Source organism: Filicampus tigris, chromosome 7 (genome assembly GCF_054856515.1).
Source record: "Filicampus tigris isolate MCC_2025a chromosome 7, RoL_Ftig_1.0, whole genome shotgun sequence".
In the NCBI taxonomy this organism is placed as follows: domain Eukaryota; kingdom Metazoa; phylum Chordata; class Actinopteri; order Syngnathiformes; family Syngnathidae; genus Filicampus; species Filicampus tigris.
Genome location: NC_141223.1, coordinates 789187 through 813498, shown reverse-complemented (window position 1 = coordinate 813498; position 24312 = coordinate 789187). Strand labels below are relative to the sequence as shown.

At 46.2% G+C, this 24312-nt stretch overlaps 1 protein-coding gene across 1 annotated transcript in view; it reads left to right on the top strand.

Moving 5' to 3' along the window:
- The window catches only part of traf4a (tnf receptor-associated factor 4a), a 31195-nt gene that overhangs the window by 2714 nt on the left and 4169 nt on the right, over positions 1-24312 (top strand). The window contains exons 2-6 of the mRNA XM_086036006.1: positions 19453-19504; positions 20784-20888; positions 21860-22021; positions 23051-23212; positions 23946-24101. Of these exons, the coding sequence (XP_085892132.1) occupies positions 19453-19504; positions 20784-20888; positions 21860-22021; positions 23051-23212; positions 23946-24101 (637 nt within the window). The remainder of the gene's footprint in view (positions 1-19452; positions 19505-20783; positions 20889-21859; positions 22022-23050; positions 23213-23945; positions 24102-24312) is intronic.

The following is a 24312-nucleotide window of genomic DNA, read 5'->3' as shown; positions in this document are numbered from 1 at the left end:
GCACTGAGGGATCTTTCACTCGGAGGTCAGACAAGCCATCGCCAGGCTTCGCCTTCTAATCGGCTGCGCAACCTGGACAAAAAGACGTCTTTGTTCATATTCCAGCACATGATACTGTCTTAACCACACCTAAAAAAAAAAAAAAAAAAAGTCTGTCAAGTCAACCGCCATAAGGCGTTGTATTGATAGAAATGAGTGTCAAAGCAATTCAGTCATTACTAGCGCTGTAACGATTCACTCAATTCCCGATCGGATTTTCAGTTCCCGATTTTTCATTTGAATTTTTTTTTTTTTTTAATTTTGAATCGCGACCATGCTTGTCTATGTACGCTGGTGTGCTGCTGCAGCCATCCACAAATGCAATAGGCAATGATGTTTGGCGCAAGCGTCTAATTTGATCGGCACATTCAAAATCTGGTGTGCATCTGGAATGGGAAAGATTTGAGATTAGCAGGAACAGATTTTTTTAGCACTCTAAATTTGTATATTCTAATGACCTAGGTATGTGATGTCTTTTGTTAGGTGTTGCTGCATAGGGCTTGTGAGTGCCGCGATGCCCGAGTTCATGAACGCAACATTCAGTGCGACTCGAATCAATTATGTCCAATTTTTTATTTATTTATTTATTTATTTTTGTCAATGCATATTTTAAGGAGTTTAAATCGATTTCAAATCAATTTTCGATGAATCGTTACATACCAAGTCAGTACTAACTATAGTAAAAATATGTATGGCCACACCAAATATTTGAAATGTATTTTGAATAACGTTAGCCTAAATAGTAAAATTGCCCAAGTCGTTTTTGAATGTTTTTGGAAAGCGAGACAAAGCATAACAAATTCACAAACAAGAAGGCTACGTTCACACTACGGGACGTGATGCCCACTTTGGATTTTTTTGTTGAATGCCATCTGTTCCCGTTGACATTACAATAAGAAATGTGACACTTCAAATGTGAATGCAACTCGTTGGTGATGTGACAAGACACGACGCACAAAACACGACGCACAAAGCACGCGGTCCAGCGTGTGCAGGTTCCTCTTTTTAGCTTCTCTTATCGACAGAGGAGGGAGGAGGTGGAAATCTTTTTGTGGAAATGAGGCGAGGCGTTTTGGTCTTTCGGACGTCGACCAAACATGCCGTCCCGTCATTGCCGCGCGTAATAAATGAGCCGTCTGCGTGGCTGAATTACAATCATCACCGCCAATGTCAACTTTAAGAGTGGGATGAAATGGACTCACACCAGTTTTGCCGATTCACAGATGATTGTTAGGAGTCTCCCAAGCACCGAGCACATATTGGGCTTTTGATAACGTGCCGGTCGGATGTATACGGATGAGCCTTCATACTGTGGACGCATCGTGTACATATCTGATTTATATCCACATACGAAAGAGGCCCAGGTCGGATTTGAAAAGTTGGAATTGTACTGTTCACACTAGGGATGCTCGATTTTGGGGAAAAAAAATGTGAATCAGGATTATTTTGGTCAGAATTGAAATCACGATTATTTAAACGAGGATTTATTTTTTGGTACAAAGCTAGAAAATGTCAAAACCCAAACAATATAAAGACAAATGAATTTCTTTGAAACACTGTGTAAGTTCCTTTGGGAACAAAAACAAAATCAAGTATGATTTTTTTTTCTTGTGTAAACCAACAGTGCATTGGATGGAAATGCATATTGATCATCGTTTTTTACGATTATGCCGATTTTGCTATCGTGCAGTATAATAATCGTAATTGCAATTTGATTTCGGTTAATCGCACAGCCCTAGTTCACAATGCATGAACAAAATCATGTTACTGGGCTAATGCTATGTTTGTGATTATATGTAAAAATTGTTGCGTGTAAGTGTTAATTTGCACAATTATTGTTCTATTTTTATTTGGAAATCTTTTTTTTTTTTTTTTTTTTCTCACAGCTCAGTCACATCCAAATCTGAATTTACGACATTTGTTTTTCTTGGCCATCCGCGAAAGAGTTGAAACTTCTGGTCTGCTTGCCCTCTACTCAACCCTCTCATAGAGCGACCACATTCTTCTTGTTTTTAGCTCTACTCACACCAACTCCTAAAAATACCCCCCCGAATTTGAAAGACTCATCACGTACAGAAGTTTCATAGCTGGTAAGAATGTCGCGGTTTTTCTTTGCGTGCTGCCTTTACAGAGGGGCCGCTTGAGTTCAGCCAAACCGGTTTGCTGTTGTTTTCATCACCATTAAAAAGAAGAAAAAAACGTGCTCTCACATTGACTGTAACTCTAACCAGGCCTCGAAGCTTGAAGACACCCCGAGGGGGGGGTGGGGGGTGGAGGTTTGACGACTCACCAGCAAGTAGAACCTCGCCTGGAAAGAGGAACACGGCTGACGATTACGCCGCCGAACCGTTGCGTCTCAGATAAGCGGGAATACAATGACGAGTTTGTGATGAGCTGTCAGGAAGCGCGGCGCGGCGCGGCGCTAAGCTAAAGGCTCGTGGAAAAGCAGAACTGGGAGCGGAGCGGCCAAAGTTAGCCAAGCTACGAGTGGAGCGGCCGCGCGCTTGTTACTGGGTCACGGGGTCGGCCAAGGTGGAAATTGGATTTGGCATGGCCGGTCGGCACGGCACGCCTGGCCGGACATCCCAGCGTGCGACGTGCCAATGCGGGGATGCGGGGATGCGGGCTGCCTGCCGGCCTCCATGTCATCTCATCAAACTGTGTTGAAATCAAAAACCAAAGATAGCAACAATTTGTCCATTTTCAAGGACTTCATTCACTGTAGAAAACCACACGGTGCTATTGTTTCACTTTTCATTGAACTTTTCAAGACACGCTGACTAGGCATCATCGGCCTTAAACCATGTGAACATTAGGCAAATCTGAAGAGTGAGTCGTTCAATAAACATATCCTTAAAGACGTTCCAACAAAGTTACGAGTTTTCATTTTGGGGGGATTTGCTCGCCAATATTTTCCTTTTTACTGAAAAATATCGGTATCGGCCCCGAAAAAAGCATATCGGTCTATCTCTAGTTATTGTTTGCGCCAAAATGAAACAAATCCATTTGGAGGGAATCATGAAGTAGACACTTGATTTTCTTTGATTGGCCACAAAAACAATGCTTTGGTGGCTTGGACCTGGCCTCAAATGTCACACCTGTGTTCTCCAACTTTCAGCGTAGGCTACTTAGCGCCAGCTCCACCTATGAGGTTAAAAAGCAAGCATCCATTTAGCATCCAAAGGTGGAAGCTGGTCCAGCATGCGGCTGGAGCAAACAAAAGGCGGGCGGGCTGATTGTCAGCTCGTCAATTAGCCAGGCCAGGCGAGGGCAGGGCAGGGCAGGGCAGGGCAGGGCAGCGGGCCCTGGCCGCGGGCCGCGCGTCTCTTGTGGAAAGGCGCAAGCCCGGCCAAGTTTGCGCGCCCTCTGCCGCCGTTGCTCAAGCCACTCGCTCCGTTCCCCCGCTTGCGCCGACATCCGGGCCGGCTTTGCCGCTTTGGTCGGAGCCAAGAATGCCGCCGCGCGGCATTGCCGCCACATGAATCAGCCTTCCGCCGTCTAATGAGCGTGACTCGTCACCCTCGCCGACTCATCGGGATCCTCTCATGCTAACGTTAGCTTAGCCGTGTTTGATGGCTTCGCTCCGCAGCTTCTCCGGATTTTCCAAACTGCGGGGCCTCGGTCGACAAGGCCATTGCGACTTGTTGACAGACACTGACCGTTTTTGGGAAGAGCGTTGCCACGTTGCCATTGCTCGGATTCCCCAGTAGGGCAGTAACTTGCATACGCAATCGTTCATCCATTTCCTACTCCCTACCGACTACAGTGGGATTTTTAACGCACATATTAGGAAATGATCTGGTTTAGAGCCGCAACAATTAAGCCATCAATTGACAGTAGAAGTATTTTCTACGTCTTACCGCTGTAAACATTTGACCTTTTGTATTATTTCCTGATTTACGCTGATTCAAAGTATTTACTACGGTGACATACCATTTTAGATTCCCTGGCTTTTGACCGTTGCGATTTGAACAATTTTTTTTGAACGTCATTTCGACCAACTTTTTTTAACAGTTGAGTGTCGTCCCACAAATTGAAGCGGCCGATCCCGAGTCCCGACCAGATTGGCCGTTTGGACGGACCGTCCTCTCCTTTTTGGTCAAATCTCGCCACGTTGCCAATTTCACGGAGCAAATGTTTGAACGGAGCTCGTGAAATGGCGTTTAGCGCAGCCGAGGCCAAAGCGGCCGACCAGCTCGCAACTCCGCCGCGGGCTAATTAATGGCGGGCCAACCGGCCGCTTAGTTATTACGATGTGGCCACAGCTTAGCGTTACGTCCTCTGATGAGTCTCCAAGGTGCCTAAATGGCTTCATAAAGACGGAGAAGTGACTCTTTGATGCTGATGAATTGGCTTCCCCTTTTTCTTTTTTTTTTATTGGCAGGCTGCGCACAATCCCAGAGGTTGTTGTTGATCTCGTCTCCTCGCTAATGAGGCCCAGGAAGTAAATAACTCTAACGGTCGCGTTTATATCATGTGCTTGGCTTTGGGTGTTGCGTGTTCACGGCTCTTGGCGCCATATATTGCACATGGCAAGTCAGTTGCTCACTATTGTGCAGAAGCTAAGGCGTTAGCCGCCATGTACAGTAAATGAACGGGCTAGCAAAACCAGGCAGATTTTGCCCCTTTTCCGTCGACATCCGGTGGTGCTTTTGCATTGGCCAAGCAGGTGCTCTTTAGGACCCGTTCATCCCAAACATTTTTGGGACCATAATGCGCACTTCAAGTTCTTCAGTTTGTATGGTTTAACATTTGTCATTTTGAAATTCGGGAGACTTCATTCACAGTAAAAAACGATCCGGAGCTATTGTTGACCTTTTTGATTTGACTTTTGAAGACACGCTGATGACCCCGGGACTCCTAGAATTTGACAACAAATATTGTCAGAAATGTATAATAATACATAATGATAAAAAAAAATCGACACTATGCAAATCTTAAAACATTTTGAATAAACATATGCTTAAGACGTTTCAACAAAGTTTGAAGTGTTCTGTACATTTCGATGCCAGTATTTGCAAATGGGAGATGTGACTTTTGCGGGCCAGCTGGCTTGGACTTTTGCTGAAGTCAATGTTGCCTCAGTGCTGTGGCGGCAGCTGTGGGCTTTTGCGGACGGACGGACGGACGGACATTGAGAGACGTTCACAAGCGGGCCCGCAGGTGTCCCGAGCGGTCGGCCAAGCCGCTGACAGAGAGGCTCTTGTTTGGCTCGAGCTCGGCGAAGGCGGCGCCGCTCTTCATTTGCGCGGCCCAACTCCATCGTGACGCTCCATCGGCGAGGCCTTGAATGCACTTTTCTTGACGTTTCATCTCAAACCCCAACACCGATCGAAACACTACTTTGTAAGGATGGACCGGTGATTGCCCACCGGTATTCCACATTTTGACACGTATCGTTATTGGCCCTTTTTTTTCAAAAATCCAATGGCCGATTATACATTTCAAAGTGTTTTAACTTCGAGGAACTATTTATGTCAATTTTCAGTCAACTTTAGGAGAGATTCTACTGACCCTCGGAACATTGTGCGCCTTAAGATAAGTGACGTTTCTCGCATTTTGAAATTTCAGAGAACTCGATTTATTGTCGAAAACTCTTGGGAGTTCAAATTGTCAGATGAAGAGTTTTCTTTTTGTTTTTGACATTTTGACGCCAATATTTTCCTTTTTGCCAAAATCAATGTCCGCTCCAAATATCGGTTATCGGCCTGCTTGACAACAATTAATCGGTATCTGCCCTGAAAAAAAACTCGTTGGCCTATCTCTACTACTTTGAAAGTAAAACCTTTCACTTTGAAGCCCCACATTTAAAGCCTTACTCAAATTGAAACCGCCATTTTAATCCCTAACCTTGGATTGACAACCTACTTTTAAACCACGACCCCAGCTTAAAACCCTAACCCTTGTTTTAAAGACCGGACCTTGGTTTCAATTCAATCTGAAACCCTAATTGTTGCTTGTCACTTTCTTGAAACCTGAACCTGAAGCCCTACTTGAAAACTGCAACCCAAGTTTGAAACCCTACGCCTTGTTTGAGAGACTAAACCTGGCTGAAAAGCCAAATCGTAAACCCCAACCCTTGTCTAAAGACTCTTAATTTGAAACGCCGAGCTCGTCTCGAAACCGTAAGCCCGGCTCGGAACTTGTTTTGAAGACCTTGCGAGCCGAAGCCAAAAAAGCAGCATGTCGTCCATATGATGCAAAATCAGCGACTGCCAGCACATTCCTGAGCAACGAGCAGAGGTTGAGCAGCACTTTTCAAAGGCGCGTCAAAGTGAAAAAAAAAAAACCAACAAGAAAGTAAGTGGATCAAGCTGTGAGCTCACGTTTGTCAACGTAATCCAAGCCAGCCCAGGAAATCAGGAAATGGCCCCGTTTGGCGGCGGCCAGGAGGAAATGGACATTGACACCCGATAGGCGGCCATTAGTCGCGTTTGGAGGCTGAACACGCGAGAAAGGAAAGAAAACAACAAAAAAAAGCAAACCCGCAACTTGAAATGTTTACATCAAGTCACATGCATGCACCTTTGTTTCGGCTTCAAATGCTCAGTTGACGACTTTTGACATCGCACAAAAGAAAACAAAGTACAAGTCGTCGTCCGGGCGCCTACTTTCACTTCTGCTCCGAAACCTCGGATAAGCCTTCGGATAATGGCTGGAATAGTTTCTTTAGATTTTTGAAGAATGTTGGATGAGCCTCGAATAGCTAAAACATGATATTAATGTTGTGTTTGTGGAATTAGGGCTGCTTGTATATGAAAAATCAGGATTAGTTTGGTAATAATGATTCAAATCACAATTAAACAATCGTTTATTTTTTTTCCCTACAAAACAAGAAAATGTTTAAACGTAAAAAATATCAAGACAAACACATGTAAGTAAGTTCCTTTTGGACCAAACTACATTTCTAAAATGAGTTATTATAAAATTTCAACCAAAAAAAAGGCGCAAATGTGTCATTTCCTTGCGTAAACAAACCAAGCCAAGTTGGATAGAAATGCTTATGAATAATCGTTTTTTACGACGATGCCAATATTGTAATCGTGGAGTCTAACGATCGTAATTGTAATTTCGATTCATCGCACAGCCCTACGTGGAATAAGAATTCAACCGATGAATTTCTTGCTATTCAGCCACCTGTTGGGCAATATGGCTCGAAATGACGTCGCGCCAACGCATGTCATCGCCAACGTCACGTGACCAAACCCGGAAAACGGGTTAGCAGACTGCCCGTGTGTGCTGCGGGTTGATGAAGCGGAAAAAAAAAAAAAAAAAAAAATGTTGTTCAAGCTATTGTGTCATCAACCCGCAGCAGACCAAATTTATCTTGTGGTCTGATGCGGGCATGTGGCCGTGTTGTCCTTCATTCCTTTGCCCCCCGCAATTTTTTTCAATCAAAGCATTGCTACGGCGCCAAGGAAGGATTTCCAAATACGAGGAGTAGCTTGGTTTGCACTCCATGGCTCTGTCTAATGGAAAAGCGGTATGTTGTCGCCACCCGGTGTCAACCGGAGGACATTGTCCGTCTTTTGACGGACGTTATTGATGAAATGATATGAAAAGGATCCCCGTCCGTGCGAACGCAAACGCAAGTGACGAGGCCGGCGCGCGGACAGGCGCGCCTCAACGTGTCCTCGTCTATCGGCGGCCCTCCGCGAGAGACGCGGAAAACATTCCAGCAATGCGCCGGAGTAGCTCGGCCCGCCTCCAGCGCCGTGAACGGGGCCCCGCGCGCACGTGCCAGAGGTGTTCGAGGTGCCGCGGGCGGGGGGCAGGTTTGTCCACCACGCGGGCGGCGCCAAGCTTGGCTTCTGCTAAGTGCCACTCAGTCTGCGAATCAGAACGATTTGGAGCCCCTCCGGTGTCAGAAAGCCCCCCCCCCCCCCCCTCTTGTTTTGCATGCGTTCTTCTCGCGCACGGGTCATTGATCAGGCGAAGGGACGCAGACGCGCTCGCGGCGGCGTGCGTGTGCCTGAATTCCCACACAAATGAGACTGCCCGAGTGCACTTGTTTTCTTTCTCGCCTGCACGCTCCAAAACATGTTGACCGATTCCCCAAAGAAACAAAAATCAAGAATTTAACATCAATACACCAACACAAAACGTCCTGTTTGGCCTTAATCGAATTGATGAATTGACTTTTGTAGGGATGGATGGGCGAGTACCCAGACAGGGGCTGCACGATATGGGGAAAAGCGTGCAATGAACATTTCCCCACTGTGGGATCAATAAAGGCATTCTTATCTTATCTTATCTTATATGCCATATGCCTGTTGAATATCGTGATTGCGCAAGAAATGACATTTTTCTTCACACTCCAGCCATTTGCTGTTTTCCTTTCCGGTCCGAGTGAGTAACGCGAAGGATTGAAAACACCGCACGCAATAAAGTGTCAATTAGGGCTGCACGATCTTGGAAAAATATGCCATCTGGTTGTTCAATGTAGCGATATGAATGTGATATTTAACATGCAACGAAAGAAATGTCATTTTTACCATCTAATGAAAGAAAGACATTTTTTTTTCATGCAGCCAAATGAGCGGACTCAATGTGTGCTAAGCTCATGCATGGAAATTCCTCCCCCTGGATAATGTCCAACTGTTGGGCGGCGATCAACCTTTTGTGTCCGAGCGGTCGCGGCCCGATAAAAGCCGACAGTTCCATCAGAACGCGATCGCATGTCTTTGCGAGCGATACGCAGATTGCACGAGCCAACGTCCCGATGTGGATCCTTTTTGTCGATGTGTTGCGCGGCCCTGGTGTCAACTGTAAAACCATGGCCTCTTTCAAATCGTCTTTTCCCAAATGTTGTTCTTGCGCCGTACGCACGTTTGGTTTTGTAAGCTTTCTCGCGTCTTGTCTCTTGTTTGCGTCCGCTTTGAAACGTTTTGCGTTTCATGAGCGTACGTGCGAAGCAATATTGACTTCCATTGCGTGTGAAGCTTCCTATGAAGCCTCTTGTATAATGCCCCCATTGATTTTGGATTCTTTGTTTTTAAATGGCCCCAAAAAAGTTGGATTTTTTTCTTTTGTTCGCCCCTCCTTTGCAACTTGTGCAGTTGACTTGTGCGTATTTGTCACGTAATCCATACGTGGCCTTTGGCTTCACCAGCGTTTCCGGCATGTCCTTTGTGGAGCCGCTAACTGTTTTCTTGGCACGTTGAGGAAGCGGAACTTTGTGTGTGTGTGAAAGAGGATCTTGTGGGAGCCAGGCGGAAAGCTCCGGAAGCTGCCGGGGGGCGGGGGCGGGGGCGGGGGCGGGGGCGTTGTTGGCTGTCTGGCACCTGTCCCCAGTCAAAGGCTCCTCTGTGGCTGCCCAACAGGTGCGGTGCCAACGCTTAAGCCGCTCATGAACGCTCATTGGCGCCCGACTACGCCGGCTTCCTTTTTCTGTGGGGCCGGCGGGGCGGGGCGGGGCGGGGCGGCGCGGGGCGGCGCGGCGCGGCTTTGTTTCCCCGGAGGCGGCCGCTCAAACGGTCCTTTGCGCCGGCGAGTCGTCTTTCCGGCTTTCCGCCCGCTCAGGTGCGCCGAGGGGGGCGCTTGTTTCATAGCTCGGGACGCTGGCCGGCCGGCAGAGACGTTTTTCTTCGTTTTCTTTCTGCAAACTTTGCTCACTGGGGGCCACGTCAAGAAAAAACGGAAGGAACACTTGCACTTGTCTTTTGAAAACATGCAAAGAGCAGTTCATTATGCTGTTGGCCCTTGAGCGGGGGGGGTCACCAACGCGGTGCCCCCGAGGACCAGGTGAGTAGCCCGTGGGCCCGTTCCTAAAGTTGCTCACCAGCGATGGGACATTGTTGGCTGATGATCCCGGAACGTTGTAGAAGTGATGATGGGAAAACATCAACGGCGGCAGGTATCTGCAGAAGGAATGTTGCACATTGACATTTATGTTCCCTCATTATTATGAGAAATGATGAGCATGCTCAGTGTATTCGCGTCAATGAAAATTCTGAAGTGTGTACCTAACTGGTAGCCCTTCCCATAATCGCTAGCCAAGAAGTAGCTCTCCGTTTCAGAAAGGTTGGTGACCCCCCCCGGCCCTTGAGCATAGTAAAAGAAAAAAATCGAACAAATGTATTCATATGAGTGTGACATCAACATTTTTAGTCCCCCCCAAAATCCCGAGGTCTTTGAACATTCATCTTAAAATATTCTCACTATGAAGTTGATTTTCAATGTATTTATTTTCAATTTGACCAACATCATCTTTTTCAATCGAATATTTTGAAACGAACAATATGCTCTCTTGTAACATTTCTCTTAATAAAAATAGAGAGTTTGAAATGTAACATTGACATTTTTGACCATTTAAAAACATAATGACTCTTTTTCCACCATTTTCAAAAAATAAATTGTGTGATGTCATCATGTACTGTTGAAATGTCTTTACACTTGTTGCAAATGAACACGTTTCCATTCAATTAAAAAAAAAATGTGACGTAACACTGACGATATTTACAATTTGAAATGAAAAATCTTGCGATGAATATTCATAAACGTTTTCACAAAATGTTTCTTGTAAAAAGTGTGATGCGACATTGACATCTTTTTTACTGCGTTATATTCCAAAAAAAAGTGCCCATTTTTCAGTACAAGTGTCACGTCGAAATGTATTTCCAATTTCAAATAAAAAAGTGATATTTCCATTTCTAACTTGAAATTGGATAAGCCATGTTTGACAACTTTTGATGATCACGTCACGGACGTGACGGTTAATGCCGACAACGCGCGTTTGCTTGAGGAATTCGCAGCGGAGGAAAACAAAGGCGGGCGGCCCGGCGGCCCAATTGCACGTCAGCGCCTGGGCCAACAAAGCGGTCGCATCGGCTCGCCGGTGGGGCCGAGGATTTGGATTTGGATTTGGATTTGGATCTGGATCTGGATTTGGATTTGGATCTGGATCTGGATCTGGATTTGGATTTGGATTTGGATCTGGATCTGGATCTGGATTTGGATCTGGACTTGGATGGCAGCGATGAGACACACACGCGTTTGTCTGCCAGCCGCTCCCCCCAAAAATCCGAGTTGCCATGGAGACCAAAGCACAGGACCCCCGTTGCCTTTGACGTGCACGCCTCACATAGCAAGCAGCATGAAGCGACGTCATGTACGGTGGCTTCGGCAAGTATTCAAGACCCTTGAAATGTTTCACTTTGTGTCATTGCAGCCATTTGGCCAAATCCCCAAAGTTCTTTTTATTTCTCATGAATGTACACGCAGTCGGCACCCCATCTTGACAGGAAAAAAATCGGAAATGTAGAGATTTTTGCACATTTTTTCAAAAAGAAAAACTGAATTATAGGGAGATTTTTGAATTATAGGGTTGGGCATCGTTTGAATTTGGCCGATTCCGATTGCTCGATTCGATACCGGTTCCTAACGATTCTCGATTCCGATTGTTTTTTTTTGTTTTTGTTTCTTTGCTTTCCTGACGCCGTTACATACGGTACTTCTACATATGTATGCTGTCAAGCCATTACAATTTTTTAAACTAATGAACTCATTCACTGCCATTGACGAATTTATTTGTCTTTTCACAGTCCAGCCATTCAATCCCAGGAATTGATTTATATTCTTTTCAAAATTCTATCAAACGTTAGGGTGAAAGAGGGTCTGAAAATGTCTGGCAGTGATTGAGTTCCATAATTGATTGCGATTAAACGTGTTTTTTTTTGCGAAGCTTGGAACCGATATTTACTTGAGTAAAATCTTGCAATTAATATGGAACAAAAACAATTCAAAGTATATTTCAATTCAACGACTGTTCGAATAGCTTTCTTTGATTCTTGAATACGATTCTTTTCCTATGAAATACAACTGTTGAACGATACGCAAAAGACATACGAGCAATATGGTATTTGAATTTGGCTTTGCAAAGTGCGCAAATTGTTTTGGATTTCTCCGATGAGCCGTCCAGCCACTTTTTCAAGTAAAACGATGTGAAAGTCTGTCTTTGCGACAGTGACTTCATTTCTATTTTGGCTTCAAAGTGAGCAGAGGGAAGCGGCCACAGGAAGTCAATAAAACGGAGTTCATTTCTTTGAACGCTTTGTGAATTTTGAATGAATCTCGATAGTTAACGCTTTAACTTTGACAGCCTTCATTTAAAATCTATCATTTCCACCAATTTGCGCCAATTTTGCTGTCCTTTTGAAGGCCGGCTCATTGATTGAGTTTGCTGATTCATTTGAAGGCCAAAGGCGGCGTTTTCCTCCCTGGCCGTCCGTCCACCACGCTGGCAGACGCGTCTCCTTAATAGGCCAGGCCATGGCTTTGGCACCCGGACAGCAGCGTTCCGCCGGATTAGGGTGGCAGCGCACACATCGTCACCCCGGCCCCCGCGCCCCCCCCCCCCCCCCCCGCCCTCCACCCCACTCGCCAATCCCTCCAATCTGCCCTGCGAGGCCCCGGCTAAAATTAGACGCGCCATCTGTGATGAAACAGCCAAATTTCACACGTGCCGAGCTGTTGTTCTCTGCAAACGAGGATGGTTCAAAGGGGGGGTGGGTGGGGGGGACTAAACGAAACATGATAGTGAGGAGTTTGGCACCTACTTCAATTCACGGTGACACGTTCTCACGGAACTAAAGTTGATTGTGTGAGTTGCTTTTTTGGGGGTGTCGTCAGTGCAGGCATGAGAGTCACTTGGTGACGTAAATACGTTCGAATCGCTACCAACTAGCTAAGTGCCATGGCCAGCCAACCTCCGCTCATTTCCACACCAACATTACGTCATAAAGTGGAGAAGAGCAGAGAAGTTGCTCTCCGAATGTTGTACTTTGACTGATGTACTGCATTTTGATTGGATGTAGAAAAGTTTGCTCATTTTATTTGTACCTTTACAAGCGTACAAAATATTCCCTATGTTGTCTAGAAAGGAAAAAAGATAGCTGATGTTCAACGAAAAAATTCAGTGAAACCGGCATATTTTTGCCCAAGGGAATCGTACCGTCAGAATGCGATGGGAGTCCAACCCCATCCAATTGCACTGCTCCCACCCGAGCAGCATCAGTCCATGATAGCAGATGATTCCATGATTTTTGTATTTTTTATTTTCGGAGGGCCTGCGGAGCTGAAATCCAGCCGCGGCAAACAAACAACACCGAGCGTTCCGGTACAGTTGATGTTTTATGCGTTTGATGGGTCGCCCGGCTCGGCGCGCTAGCAAACGGACAGAAATGCACGACCGTGACCTTTCTACCGGATAGAAAGCTTTTGGTGTCTTTTGATTGGAGAAGCTTTTGTCTAGTTCTTCATGACTGTACTGCTATTTATTTGGTGGACATATTTTATGTTTTGTTTAGCCTGCATCCCATTGTGGTCTTTGTTTGAAAAAAAACAAACACGCCGCTGACTACAGGAACTCAAGCAAACAGCCGATTAGCTTATTTTAATTTGACTTAAATCACCCTCAGCCTTCCTTTCCAGGTATTCATGATAACTGCCACTTTGCACGCTTGAAATATAAACAGTGACTAGAAATAATCCATGCTGTAACAAAAAAAAAAAAAGTCCTGCAGGTAAGGTACTAACTAACTAGCCAGCTCTCTGTTGCCAGTCCACAGCTAAGTTAGCTTAGCGCTGAGCCGACGGTGTCTCAAACAAAGTTTGAGAAATGACGTTTTAATAAGTGGACGGATCAAATTATTGGATGGTTTATGACCTGTTTTTCTTGAAAACATAAGAAAAAAATCTGCAATAAGTGGTCAGTTTTTCAAAAGCTAAATTAGCTTAGCGCCGAGCCGATCCCGTTTCAAATGAAGTTTGATGGAGTGTCATGCCAAAATAAAGGGCGCCTTTGCGTTCCTCACAGACATCCTATCAACCGGTGTCCTAATAGTTTGTCGTCGTCTCTCAACATACACACAACCTTGAAACCTTTTTGAGCTTCTGGAAGAAGAGGGGGAAAAAAATGAGTTTCATGACTTGGCAGAAATGATCAAATGCCTCATAAGAGAGGGCACAAATCCAATGACTTGAATTATTTTTGATTATGTATTCATTATTTTTGAAGTGTTTCTCTTGAAAACATTGGGGGGGGTGAATCGCAACTTCTGGAATGCGCCTTCTCTTCTTTTACGAGGCTTCGCTAAGGTTGATTTCTCTCTTCATGCGTTGCGCAGCTTGTAGTAAACTGTTTTGTGTGTGTGTGTGTGTGTGCGCTTTTCGTTTCTTTTAAGTGTTGCTATATCGGTCCACATTGGCTCCCTGGTGGAGTTGGAAGCCAGGGAAACGGGCCAGACATCCACACACGCACGCACGCACGCACGCACGGCACGGCACACTCAGTCGTAGTAGTGCCCTTTTTCCTTTCTTCCACTTGCATCATTTTTTTTGCCTTTTTTTTTGTGCTTCCAAATGAAAGTAGTGTTCATCCAAACGCTGAAAACACCGATGTATGATTGATGAACAAAGGCAAGTGCCGTTTGCAACTTTGCTAAGTGGAGCACGTTGACCCATGAGCGTCAGATCGTCACATGGCGGCCCGTGGCCGATTATCCACGCAAGGATTGAATGTTTGCGATGGCGAGGCGGGCGCCTCCGTCTTTGATTTGAAGTGCCGTAGCGGCTGGGCTGCCTTTTTTGCCGGCGTCAACTAGAAAGACAACTCCCCGTATTCATATTTGTGATGAGGAGGCGGCCGGCTGGCAGCTGCCGTGCTAATCGCTCGGGATTCGTTTTGCCTGAAAATGAATATTGGCTCCAAATTTGCCCCAAATCGGCCTCCTTGACGACCAATAATTGGTATCGGCCCTGAAAAAAACATATGGGTCTATCTGTAGTATTTCCGCTTGGGGGTGACTTGACTTCCGTTGGGAGCTGATTCCATTTGCGTGCGTGCAGCATAACGGCAAAAATGCTGCTTCACCATGTTTGCCTTTGTAGGTCACGCATTCATTGATTTCTCCCGAAGGAGCCCGGCCTGTCCCTTCACGTTATCGCTTCCCGCCTATCGCCTTCCTACGTCAGGAGCGGGCGCGGGGGGGGGGGGGGGCGGGGGGGGGGGCGCTCAGTCCGTTGCACCTCCCGCCCCCAAAGCGCTGTCACAAAGAGACGGACGAGCGGCGCTGCCATGCGCCCTCCAGCGCCTCGGCGGCCGAGGAATCGCGCTGACAGCCTGTGACGAGGCTCTTTTCGCCTGTCTGCGTTTCTGTGCGTCACGCACACGCGGGAAGGCGGGGAAGCGTGTGCGTGCGCGCGCGCGTGCATGTGTGCGTTATCCGAGCAGGACAGCGGGGGGCCGCCGGCTCTGTCCCGCCCGCGCTAGCAACGCGGCTCTGTCCGGAGCGCAGGAGCTGTCGCTTCGCATCTTCGCGGGACGGTCGGGCCGATGTGCGCAAACTCGTCTTTTTGTCCCTCTGCCGTGATGAGCCTTCCCTCCGCTTCCTTTGGGCGAGAAAAGAAAGAGGAAGGCGGCCGTTTGGGCTAGAAGACGCCATTCCCGGCTCCTCTTGGATACTTTCAGGGTCCGTTCCAAGACGGACTTGCCCCCCCCCCGCCCAAAATCCGCCAAGTTTCCGTTAGCAACATCAAATTTGGTGGGCATGTCTTAGCATGATGAGACCTCCTAAAAAGAGGCCACCATTCTAGGGTCATTTTGGACAAGCATCTTTGGCTGACACCCCTGTCAGAAGTCATCTTTTTTAGTGAAAAAAAAAAATCGCAATTTTATTTTCAGGCCATATGAAAAGATTCGACTTTGACAGCCCTGCTTTAGTAGACACGGTTGAAATGCAGTAGAAATCAGACAAAACCTTGAGGAAAAGTTTGTCTTTGAAGACACCCTGAAAAGGACCCAAATGAGTCTAAGAGACTGCTGCCAGAAAGCAATCGGACGTGGATCAGCGTCGGATCGCGCCGTCGGATCGCGCCGTCGGATCGCGCCGTCGGATCGCGCCGTCGGATCGCGCCGTCGGATCGCGCCGTCGGATCGCGCCGTCGGATCGCGCCGTCGGATCGCGCCGTCGGATCGCTGTAGCGACCGAACGCCATGGCGACGTCAGACCCCGTCGGGAAGTGTCCGGTGGGGCGTTTCAGCATGTTGAATCGGCGTCCGAAGTCGTGACGTTTGCTCACTCGGATTGGCCGTTCGCTAGCCAATCGGCGCACGGGGCAAGAACAGGAAGTGACGAATGCGCATGAAGGGTGAGCGCCCCTTCATCTTCTTCCAAGTACAAGAGTACACGAGGCAGGGTTGACAATGTCAATATTGCAAGATACCGTGTCAGGAGCGCGAGGGTTGGCTTCACGTGGGGGTTCATCCCAAACCACAAATGGAGCGGAATGCATTGTTTGTTTTTGTTTTTAGATTCCGCCCCTGCCAATAGCTTTCCGGCTGGCTTTTTCGAAACGTGAGGATTGGTAACTAGCGCCGCCGATGGTATGGAGGGGTATTACATCGCAAGCGCGCCCAGGTGTTTTCACAACTGCCGACAGTCGGCCCGACGCCGCGGGGAGGAAGCGGCGCTCGCAGTTGGCCCACGTCGGATTGGGCTATCTAGGCCTTAAGATGGAGGCTTCAAACGACACGTAGACCCGCGTGGTTTTTCCAGGGCCGATACTGATGCCGATTATTAGCAGTCAAGGAGGCCGATATTTGGAGTCGATATTTATGTTGAGTAAAACGTCAAAATCTAAAAAAAAAAGAAGAAAAGTCATCTCTTTATTTTGTTGAAACGTCTTTAAGCATATATTTCTTGAAACATTTTTCAGACTTGCATAATGTTTTTTTTAATTCTTATTATACATTTTTGACAAAATACATCAAAATTCGAAGAGAATTTAGGGAGCTCCCAGCATCCTCAGCATGTCTTCAAAATTGAAATGAAAACTTCAACGATAGCTCCCGAGAGTTTTCGCCGCCGTGACTCAAAGTGAAAAGAACTGTTCCGGCTGCGAGGGGACTCTCCCTGCACCCCACCAATCGATTGACCTCGTTTCACAGCCCTTTGCGGCTTGCTAATTGCTCGCCGGGCTCCCAGCTGGCACAGTGACCCTAATGGAGGAGCATTACAGCCGTCTCAGCCTACATCAACACACGCGCACACACGCACACACACCCCCGCACACACACACCCCCACACACACACACACACACCCCCACACACACACCCTGGTTTGGCAGCAGCCGGGCCAAAGTCCACACGGTGGCTGGGTCGGTCACATGCGCCCGGTCAGGTGACGGAGGAGGCAAGCGGCAACCGCTTCATTTTCTCCGTGCTCATTTGGCCACCCAGGCGGGCCCCCGGCTGCGTTTCGCCGCACAAACACACAACGGCGCCTCTTGTGCGGGATCTCGGTCCTCGGCTACTAAGTTCCAGTTCGCAAACGAACACGTTCGGGCCGTTTTGCTTATTCCCGACCGACGGCCCTTCAAAGAAACAACCTGGGCTTTGCAACGAATCGAAATTCAAATACAATGACGATTATTACACTCCACGATTACAAAATTGGAATAGTCGTCCCAAAAAACAATGACCTATTTATATTCATTTCTAGCCAATGCACTGTTTGTTTACACAAGGAAATCAAACTTGAATTTATCCATTTGCACCTTTTTTTACATTTTATAATAACTAATTATACTATTATTAATAATAGTATTATTAATATAAATTTAGTTTGGTCCAAAAGGAACTTTTATTTGTCTTTAAAGAGGATGGAACGATTCACGGAAAACCAATTTTAAAATCAATTTAAGCTGCCTAAAATATGCATCGGTGTAAAGGAAAGAAAAAAAACCCAGAATTGATATTGAAATTTTGATTTTTGGGGGGTACAAATGTCAAAATGCAGATGATGAAATAAAAACATCTTTACGAGTCATTCATTTTCTTGAAAAAGATTTTTTTAAAATGGAATCGAAACCGGGAACTGCGAATGGAATCAAATCGGATCTTGAGTGAATCGTTACATCCCGAGCCTTTATGTTTTTTACGTTGAAACATTTTCTTGTTTTGTAGCCTAAAAAAAAAAAAATCAATGATCGTTTGAGTAACGCTGATTTCTTTTATTCTATTTTTCCCCTAATCGAGCAGCCCTAGAAAAGCCTTTCTCGAGTAGCAACCTGAAATGAGAGGCGGCAAAAAGTCTCAGGACGCCAAAAGGCAGCAGAGGGCCGAAGTGGCCATTTAATGGTCACTTTGCAAGGGAACTTGTTTAGTGACGGCCGCCAAGCTGGCGGCGCATCCGCCACAGAGGAAATTGTCGCCATTGCGTGCGGGTGGGCAAAGCGTGACGCTGCCGTTTGATGACTGTTGATTGGCGCTCCTGGATTTTCCACTCAAGCCACTTTCACTCAGCGTCATGAAAATTGGGAGGCCCGTCCAGTCGCTCCCAAACAAAAGTCTTGGAACGCCAACTCACTTTCTTTGCTTTCCTTGTGCACTTTATAGACATTGGGCTCAAAAAGAAGGAAGCGTTTTGCAGCTTTTCTTTCATGCGAGTTCCATCCGACAAGTCCGGCGACGGGCGGGACCCCCACTTCTCAAGTGGGCGCAACGGTTGGACATTATGAACTTCAAGGGAATAACATTGAATTGAATTTGAATGGCCTCTTCTGCAGCCTCTTTCACTTGCTCTTTGCTTCTGGGCGGCTTCGCCCTTCAGTCTCCCCCAGGGGTAGACCCGTATGGTTTTTTTTCAGGGCCGATGCCGATTATTAGTAGTCAGGGAGGCCGGTGACCGATATTTGAAGCTGATGTTCATTTTCAGGGAAACGGAACATCCCCCCCAAAAATTCTTAACTTTGTTGAAACGTTTATTGAACAATTTCCAGATTTTCATTGTGTTGCTTTTTATTTATTTATTTTTTAATGATTATTATTATTGTATTTTTTTTTTATACTGATCAAAACGCCAGCAGATAATCGGTCCCTCCCATCCTCGTTTCCCTGTAAATCGCCAGACAACATCTTTTTGTATTGTATTTTGGATTGTGCCGCTTCACAGTTGGGTCGAGTCAACGGATGGCAGTCTCGATGCATGATCGATTGCCAGTCCGGGTCATGCCACCAGATATCACGTTATTGGCTGTCTGTTACAGGAAGGCAGCCATTTTGGCAGAAGTGCACATTTGGCACTCCTTTTGCCCGATAACAAACTCTACGCAGAGATTTAGTGGAATTGCTTAGGAATTTGGAGCACGTCTTTTCAAAGCGCAAGAAAGAGTCGCGGCGCCCACGTCCGCCCGCCCGCCCGCTCGCCGGTGAGACGACTGGCTCAAAGTTCACATTTGACCCGGCGCGCTTGACTCGCCGCATCAAGTCCAAACGCCAAACCAAGCAAAACGCTCGCTCCTTTGGTTTCCGCCGAGGCGACTTGCCCCAAATGTTGCTTGATTTGATCCAACTTTGACGATAACAACAACACGTCCTTCAAGAAGCTTATTTGTGTCTTGTTTTGTTGCAGTGAGGGAGTCTTCAAGTGTCCCGAAGACCAGCTGCCTTTGGACTACGCCAAGGTAAGACAAACTTCACGTCTCCTGAAATATTTGGGGTCATATTTTGGTGTTTGATGTGAATATTTTTCAAACTAGAACGATTGATTGATCTCATGAAGTAATTGGTTGCTTGATGCTGGCCACATTTTCCTCGTCCCGAAATCCGCATGGCTCCGCCGTCTCGGGCGGGCGGGCGGGCGGGCGCCTGATTGCGGAGCCCCGCCGCTGGCACGCTTCTTGTCAGCGGCCCGCAAACGAGCCCGCCGGCTGCCCAACATTTTGCTCTCATTTATGAAGGTCAAACGAAGAAGACGGGAGTTGTTTTGACATTGGATTGGAATTGTGTGCTTGTTTTCATTTGCATTGTCAAATGAGAGCAACAAAGATCTTCTATCCACTAAAGTCTCTTGCTGAGGTTGGAATTTCTTTTGGTTTCCAATTGTATTTCTGTTATTGTTTTGATTGGATTTTAAATTGAAGCAGACGCAAAAGCACGCACTTGCATTCGCTTTTTCTTTATTATTTAGCTTGCGTTACCTTTATTTTTACTTGATTATTATATTATAAATAATTACATCTCGATTATTTCCGTTTTTTCCTTTAAAGTTAAGGTTACTTAAAAATATATATTATTTATATTTGTCTTTATATTTCTTGATTTTATCTCATTTTTATTTACATTTATTTGAATTTTTTTGCATGGAATTTTGCAATTTTCCAAATTAGTTTTATTTTTGAAATTGAGGTAGACACAAAAGCACACTTATTGCAGTACTTCATTTTTTGTTTCATTCATTTTTATGACTTTTTCTGTATTTGTATTTAGGTTTCCATGATTTTTAAATGTATTTTTGTCGGGTTTTATACTCTTTAGATGTATTTTTGATTTGAATTTGAATGACATGTATCTTTATTCTCAATAGTTTCAAATTTCGAATCTTGTTTGTTTTAAAGATATATGTATCGTTATTTAGTATTTAGATGTTTCCATTTATCTTGACTGATCTAGTTTGGATATTTTTTTTTTAAGATTGATCTAAATTGTTATTTTTTCAAATGTGTTATCTGGATTTTTCTTTCCATTATTTTCATTCTTTCAGATCCTGCCTAAGTAGTGCAAAGAGGTAAATTATTGACCATGTCTTTGATTTTGGTTCAATGTACGCTTTGAAACTGATTGCCTGTCCAGTTTCCAATGACACGTTTTGTTGAAATGTTCAGACTTTTACTTGACTCTTTGGCTGAAAACCCAAACATAACGCGGAGCGCATTGTGACTGGGAGGCCTTTTGTTTTTGCAGATCTACCCGGACCCGGAGCTGGAGCAGCAGATCCTGGCGCTGGCCATCCGCTGCATCCACAGCGAGGAGGGCTGCCGCTGGACCGGACAGATGAAGCAGCTGCAGGTGACTTCTTGGCCCGCGGCCTCGTTGGCGGGCCGACGCTGGAGCGCGCGCCGACGCTAGAGCGCACGATTCACGGATTGGCTAGCAAAAAGCAAATCGCAAAAAAAATACGTTCAGGACAACAAACGTGGAGAATACAAAAGACTCGGGATGTAACCATTGGCCCAAGCCCCCCCGATTCGATTTTTAGTTCCCGCTTCCGATTTGATTTTTACAATTCTGTTTATTTTAACATCTGCATTTTGTCCTTCTTACAAACAGTGAAAATGAACTCCTTTTGACTGTTTAACCCTAGAAGGCTAACGTTAAAATGAGTAACGCCATCACTAGCGTCGGGTCCCTTGAACCCCGTATAATATCCCGGATGAAATCAATTTATGTAAAAGTACAACGCTGTATGGCAAATTGGAAGTTGTCTTCTTTCATTTCCCAATACAAAATATCACACATATCACAAAAAAGAAAATCACCCGACGTTAGTGTTCTAGGGTTAGTTTTGTTTTTGTCTTATGTTTGCCTTTTGTTTGTGCCAGAACTAAACATGAAAATCAATAAATGTCCAATACATTTGACGTTCATCGTTTCCCTTTGCGACAAAATTTCAATATCGATTCTTTTTTTTTTTTTTTTTACCTCGATGGATCTTTTAAGCAGTTTAAATCGATTTTAAATTGATTTTCGACAAATCGTTACATCTCATCTTCAAAAGTCAAAGTTGGATTGATGAGACACATATACAAACCAGAAGAAATGAGTTGACAACAAGTTAAAAATATCAGGTTGCACATCGTCAAAGCTAAAATATTCAGTGCGACGGATTACGGCAACGGTTTGGGACCTTCATCCAATGTTTCGTTTTTCAATGACCCAGTGTGCCTTTTTTTTTCATCTTTGCTTGACTTCCGTTGTGCTCAGTTGTCACGACTAAGTGGCGAGCAATTGACACGTTGTCCACCCCCCCCCTCCCCCAGGGCCACTTCTCCACGTGCGCCTTCAACGTGATCCCCTGCCCCAACCGCTGCTCGGTCAAGCTGACTCGCCGCGACCTCCCCGACCACCTGCAGCACGACTGCCCCAAGCGCAAAGTCAAGTGCGAGTTCTGCGGCAGCGAGTTCACCGGCGAGGCCTACGAGGTAAAAAAAACCCCCAAAAAAACAAGAAGCGGCCGCTTGTTTTTCTTTCCTCCTCTGGGCTCCCGTCCCACCTCGTCGAGAGTCAACTTGGCGTACGCGTATGAAAAGTGCTCTTTGTGTTAGCGGAGGTGACGGATGTGTTTTGAAAGAACCTGACTCAAGTCTTTGATTGCTCCGCTTGCTTCCTCTGCGCCGCGCACGCCACTGCTGCTAATATGGTCAAAACCTGAAGCGGCGGTGTCCAAACTGTGGCCCGCCACCCATTTCCCCCCCCCCCCCCCAAAATATGAATCGGGATTATTTGGCTAATAATTGAAATGACCATTATTCAAACAATCATTTATTTTTGGGTCCCAACAAATATATGAAGGCAAATGTAAGTCCTTTTGCGCCGTTTTTGACCATGATGCCAATTTTGTAATCGCAGAGTGTCATGATAATTATTATTATTATTTATTAGAATAATAAGAATGAGTGTCATTGTAATTGAATTTGGCTTCATTGCGCAGGTCTGCCACGACATTTGCTGGCGTATTGGATTTGATTGTTAGCCAGTCGACAAAACCTTACAAATAAGCAGCGCCATCGAACCAAATCGCAGCTATACATCAAAAACAAGAAACCAAAGCACTGAAACGGACAAAAGCAACCTGCTTAGTAAATTGAGCGGCAGGCACCGAGGTGGGCCTTTGTCCCGTCTCCAAAGTCCAATTTCGAAGCTTGAACCCGGAGTTTGAATTGATGAGCTCTTGTTGCATGCTCCAAAGAGGAATGCAAGTCGGTGTCCACTAAACGGCCAATCATCTTGTGCGCTATGATCAGAGCAGGCGCAACAGCGCCACCCGATTACGCTCGCTGGCTCGCTGGCTCGCTGGCTCGCCGGCTCGCTGGCTCGCTGGCTCGGCCCAACGTTTTTTTGTACGGGCAGCCCGAGCCGACTCTCGGTCAATGCGAGGTCTGGTTTGAAAAGGTTGATTTTTTTTCAGCTCATGCCGTCCCATCTCACGTGTGCGTGTGCGTGTTGTCCAGAACCACCAGGGCGTGTGTCCCCAGGAGAGCGTCTACTGCGAGAACAAATGCGGGGCGCGGATGATGCGCCGGCTGCTGTCGCAGCACAGCATGGCCGAGTGTCCCAAGCGCACGCAGCCGTGCAAGTACTGCGGCAAGGAGTTTGTCTTCGACACCATCCAGGTCAGTTTGCCCGTACGTTTTTTTCAGGCCCGACACCGACGCCGACGTCAAGGAGGCCAATAAGACATATTTGGAGCCGATATTCATTCATTGGCCATTTTGACAAATAATAATAATAATAATAATGAAAAACATCATTATGCAAATCGTTCAATAAATCTACGCTTAAAGACGTTTCGACAAAATGTTTGCGTTTTACCTTTGTTTTGATTTTTGACGTTTGACAATTTCGAACGCATATCGGCTCCAACTATCGGTTATCGGCCTCCTTGACTACTAGTAATCGGCGTCGGTATCGGCCCGGAAAAAAACATACGGCTCTATCTCTAGTTTTGTTGTTTGGCGTCAGTCGACTTTGGATGTTGGTTTTGTTTTCTTGCCGCTGTCGTGCTGCTAGCCTGGAGAGTCGCTAGCCGCGAGCAGTGTGGGCGCTAGCAAAGGTTGTGTAAAAATGACAAAAAATGATCCACGAAGGGCTGAACTCTTGACTGATACGCCGTAACGTGCGTCAACCGGAAAGCGTCTTCCAATGGCAAGTCGCGGCTAAATCAGCAGCAAATAGAGAAGAAGCCACATAGCAGCGCCGGTAGCCGAACAGATTATTGGCGTTTCCGTTCGCGTCGGTGGGGAAAATGGATTTCAAGATAGTCGAGGGTGGTCCCTTGACTGGAGTGTCGATTGACCTTTGCTCAATGGTGTGTTTGAAACGGACCCCCCGGCCCCTTTCCCACAGAACCACCAGTACCACTGCCCTCGCTTTCCCGTCCAGTGTCCGAACCAGTGCGGCACGCCCAACATCGCCCGCGAAGACCTGGCCAACCACGTGAAAGACAACTGTGGGAGCGCCCTGGTTCTCTGCCCCTTCAAAGACGCCGGCTGTAAACACCGAGTAAGTCAAACCGTTTCTTCCGTCAAGCGTCAGAGCGGAATTAAATGGAGTCCTTTTTGTCAAAGGATAAAGAGTGTAAGTCGCTGAATATCGAACATTTTGGTGCCAGGAAAGTTTCCAGGCTTTTCGGGGATTTTGGTGTCGTGACATTGAGATGAAAACAAGCGAATGATGAGGCAACAGTAGCAATAAACAAAGTACACTACTTTTA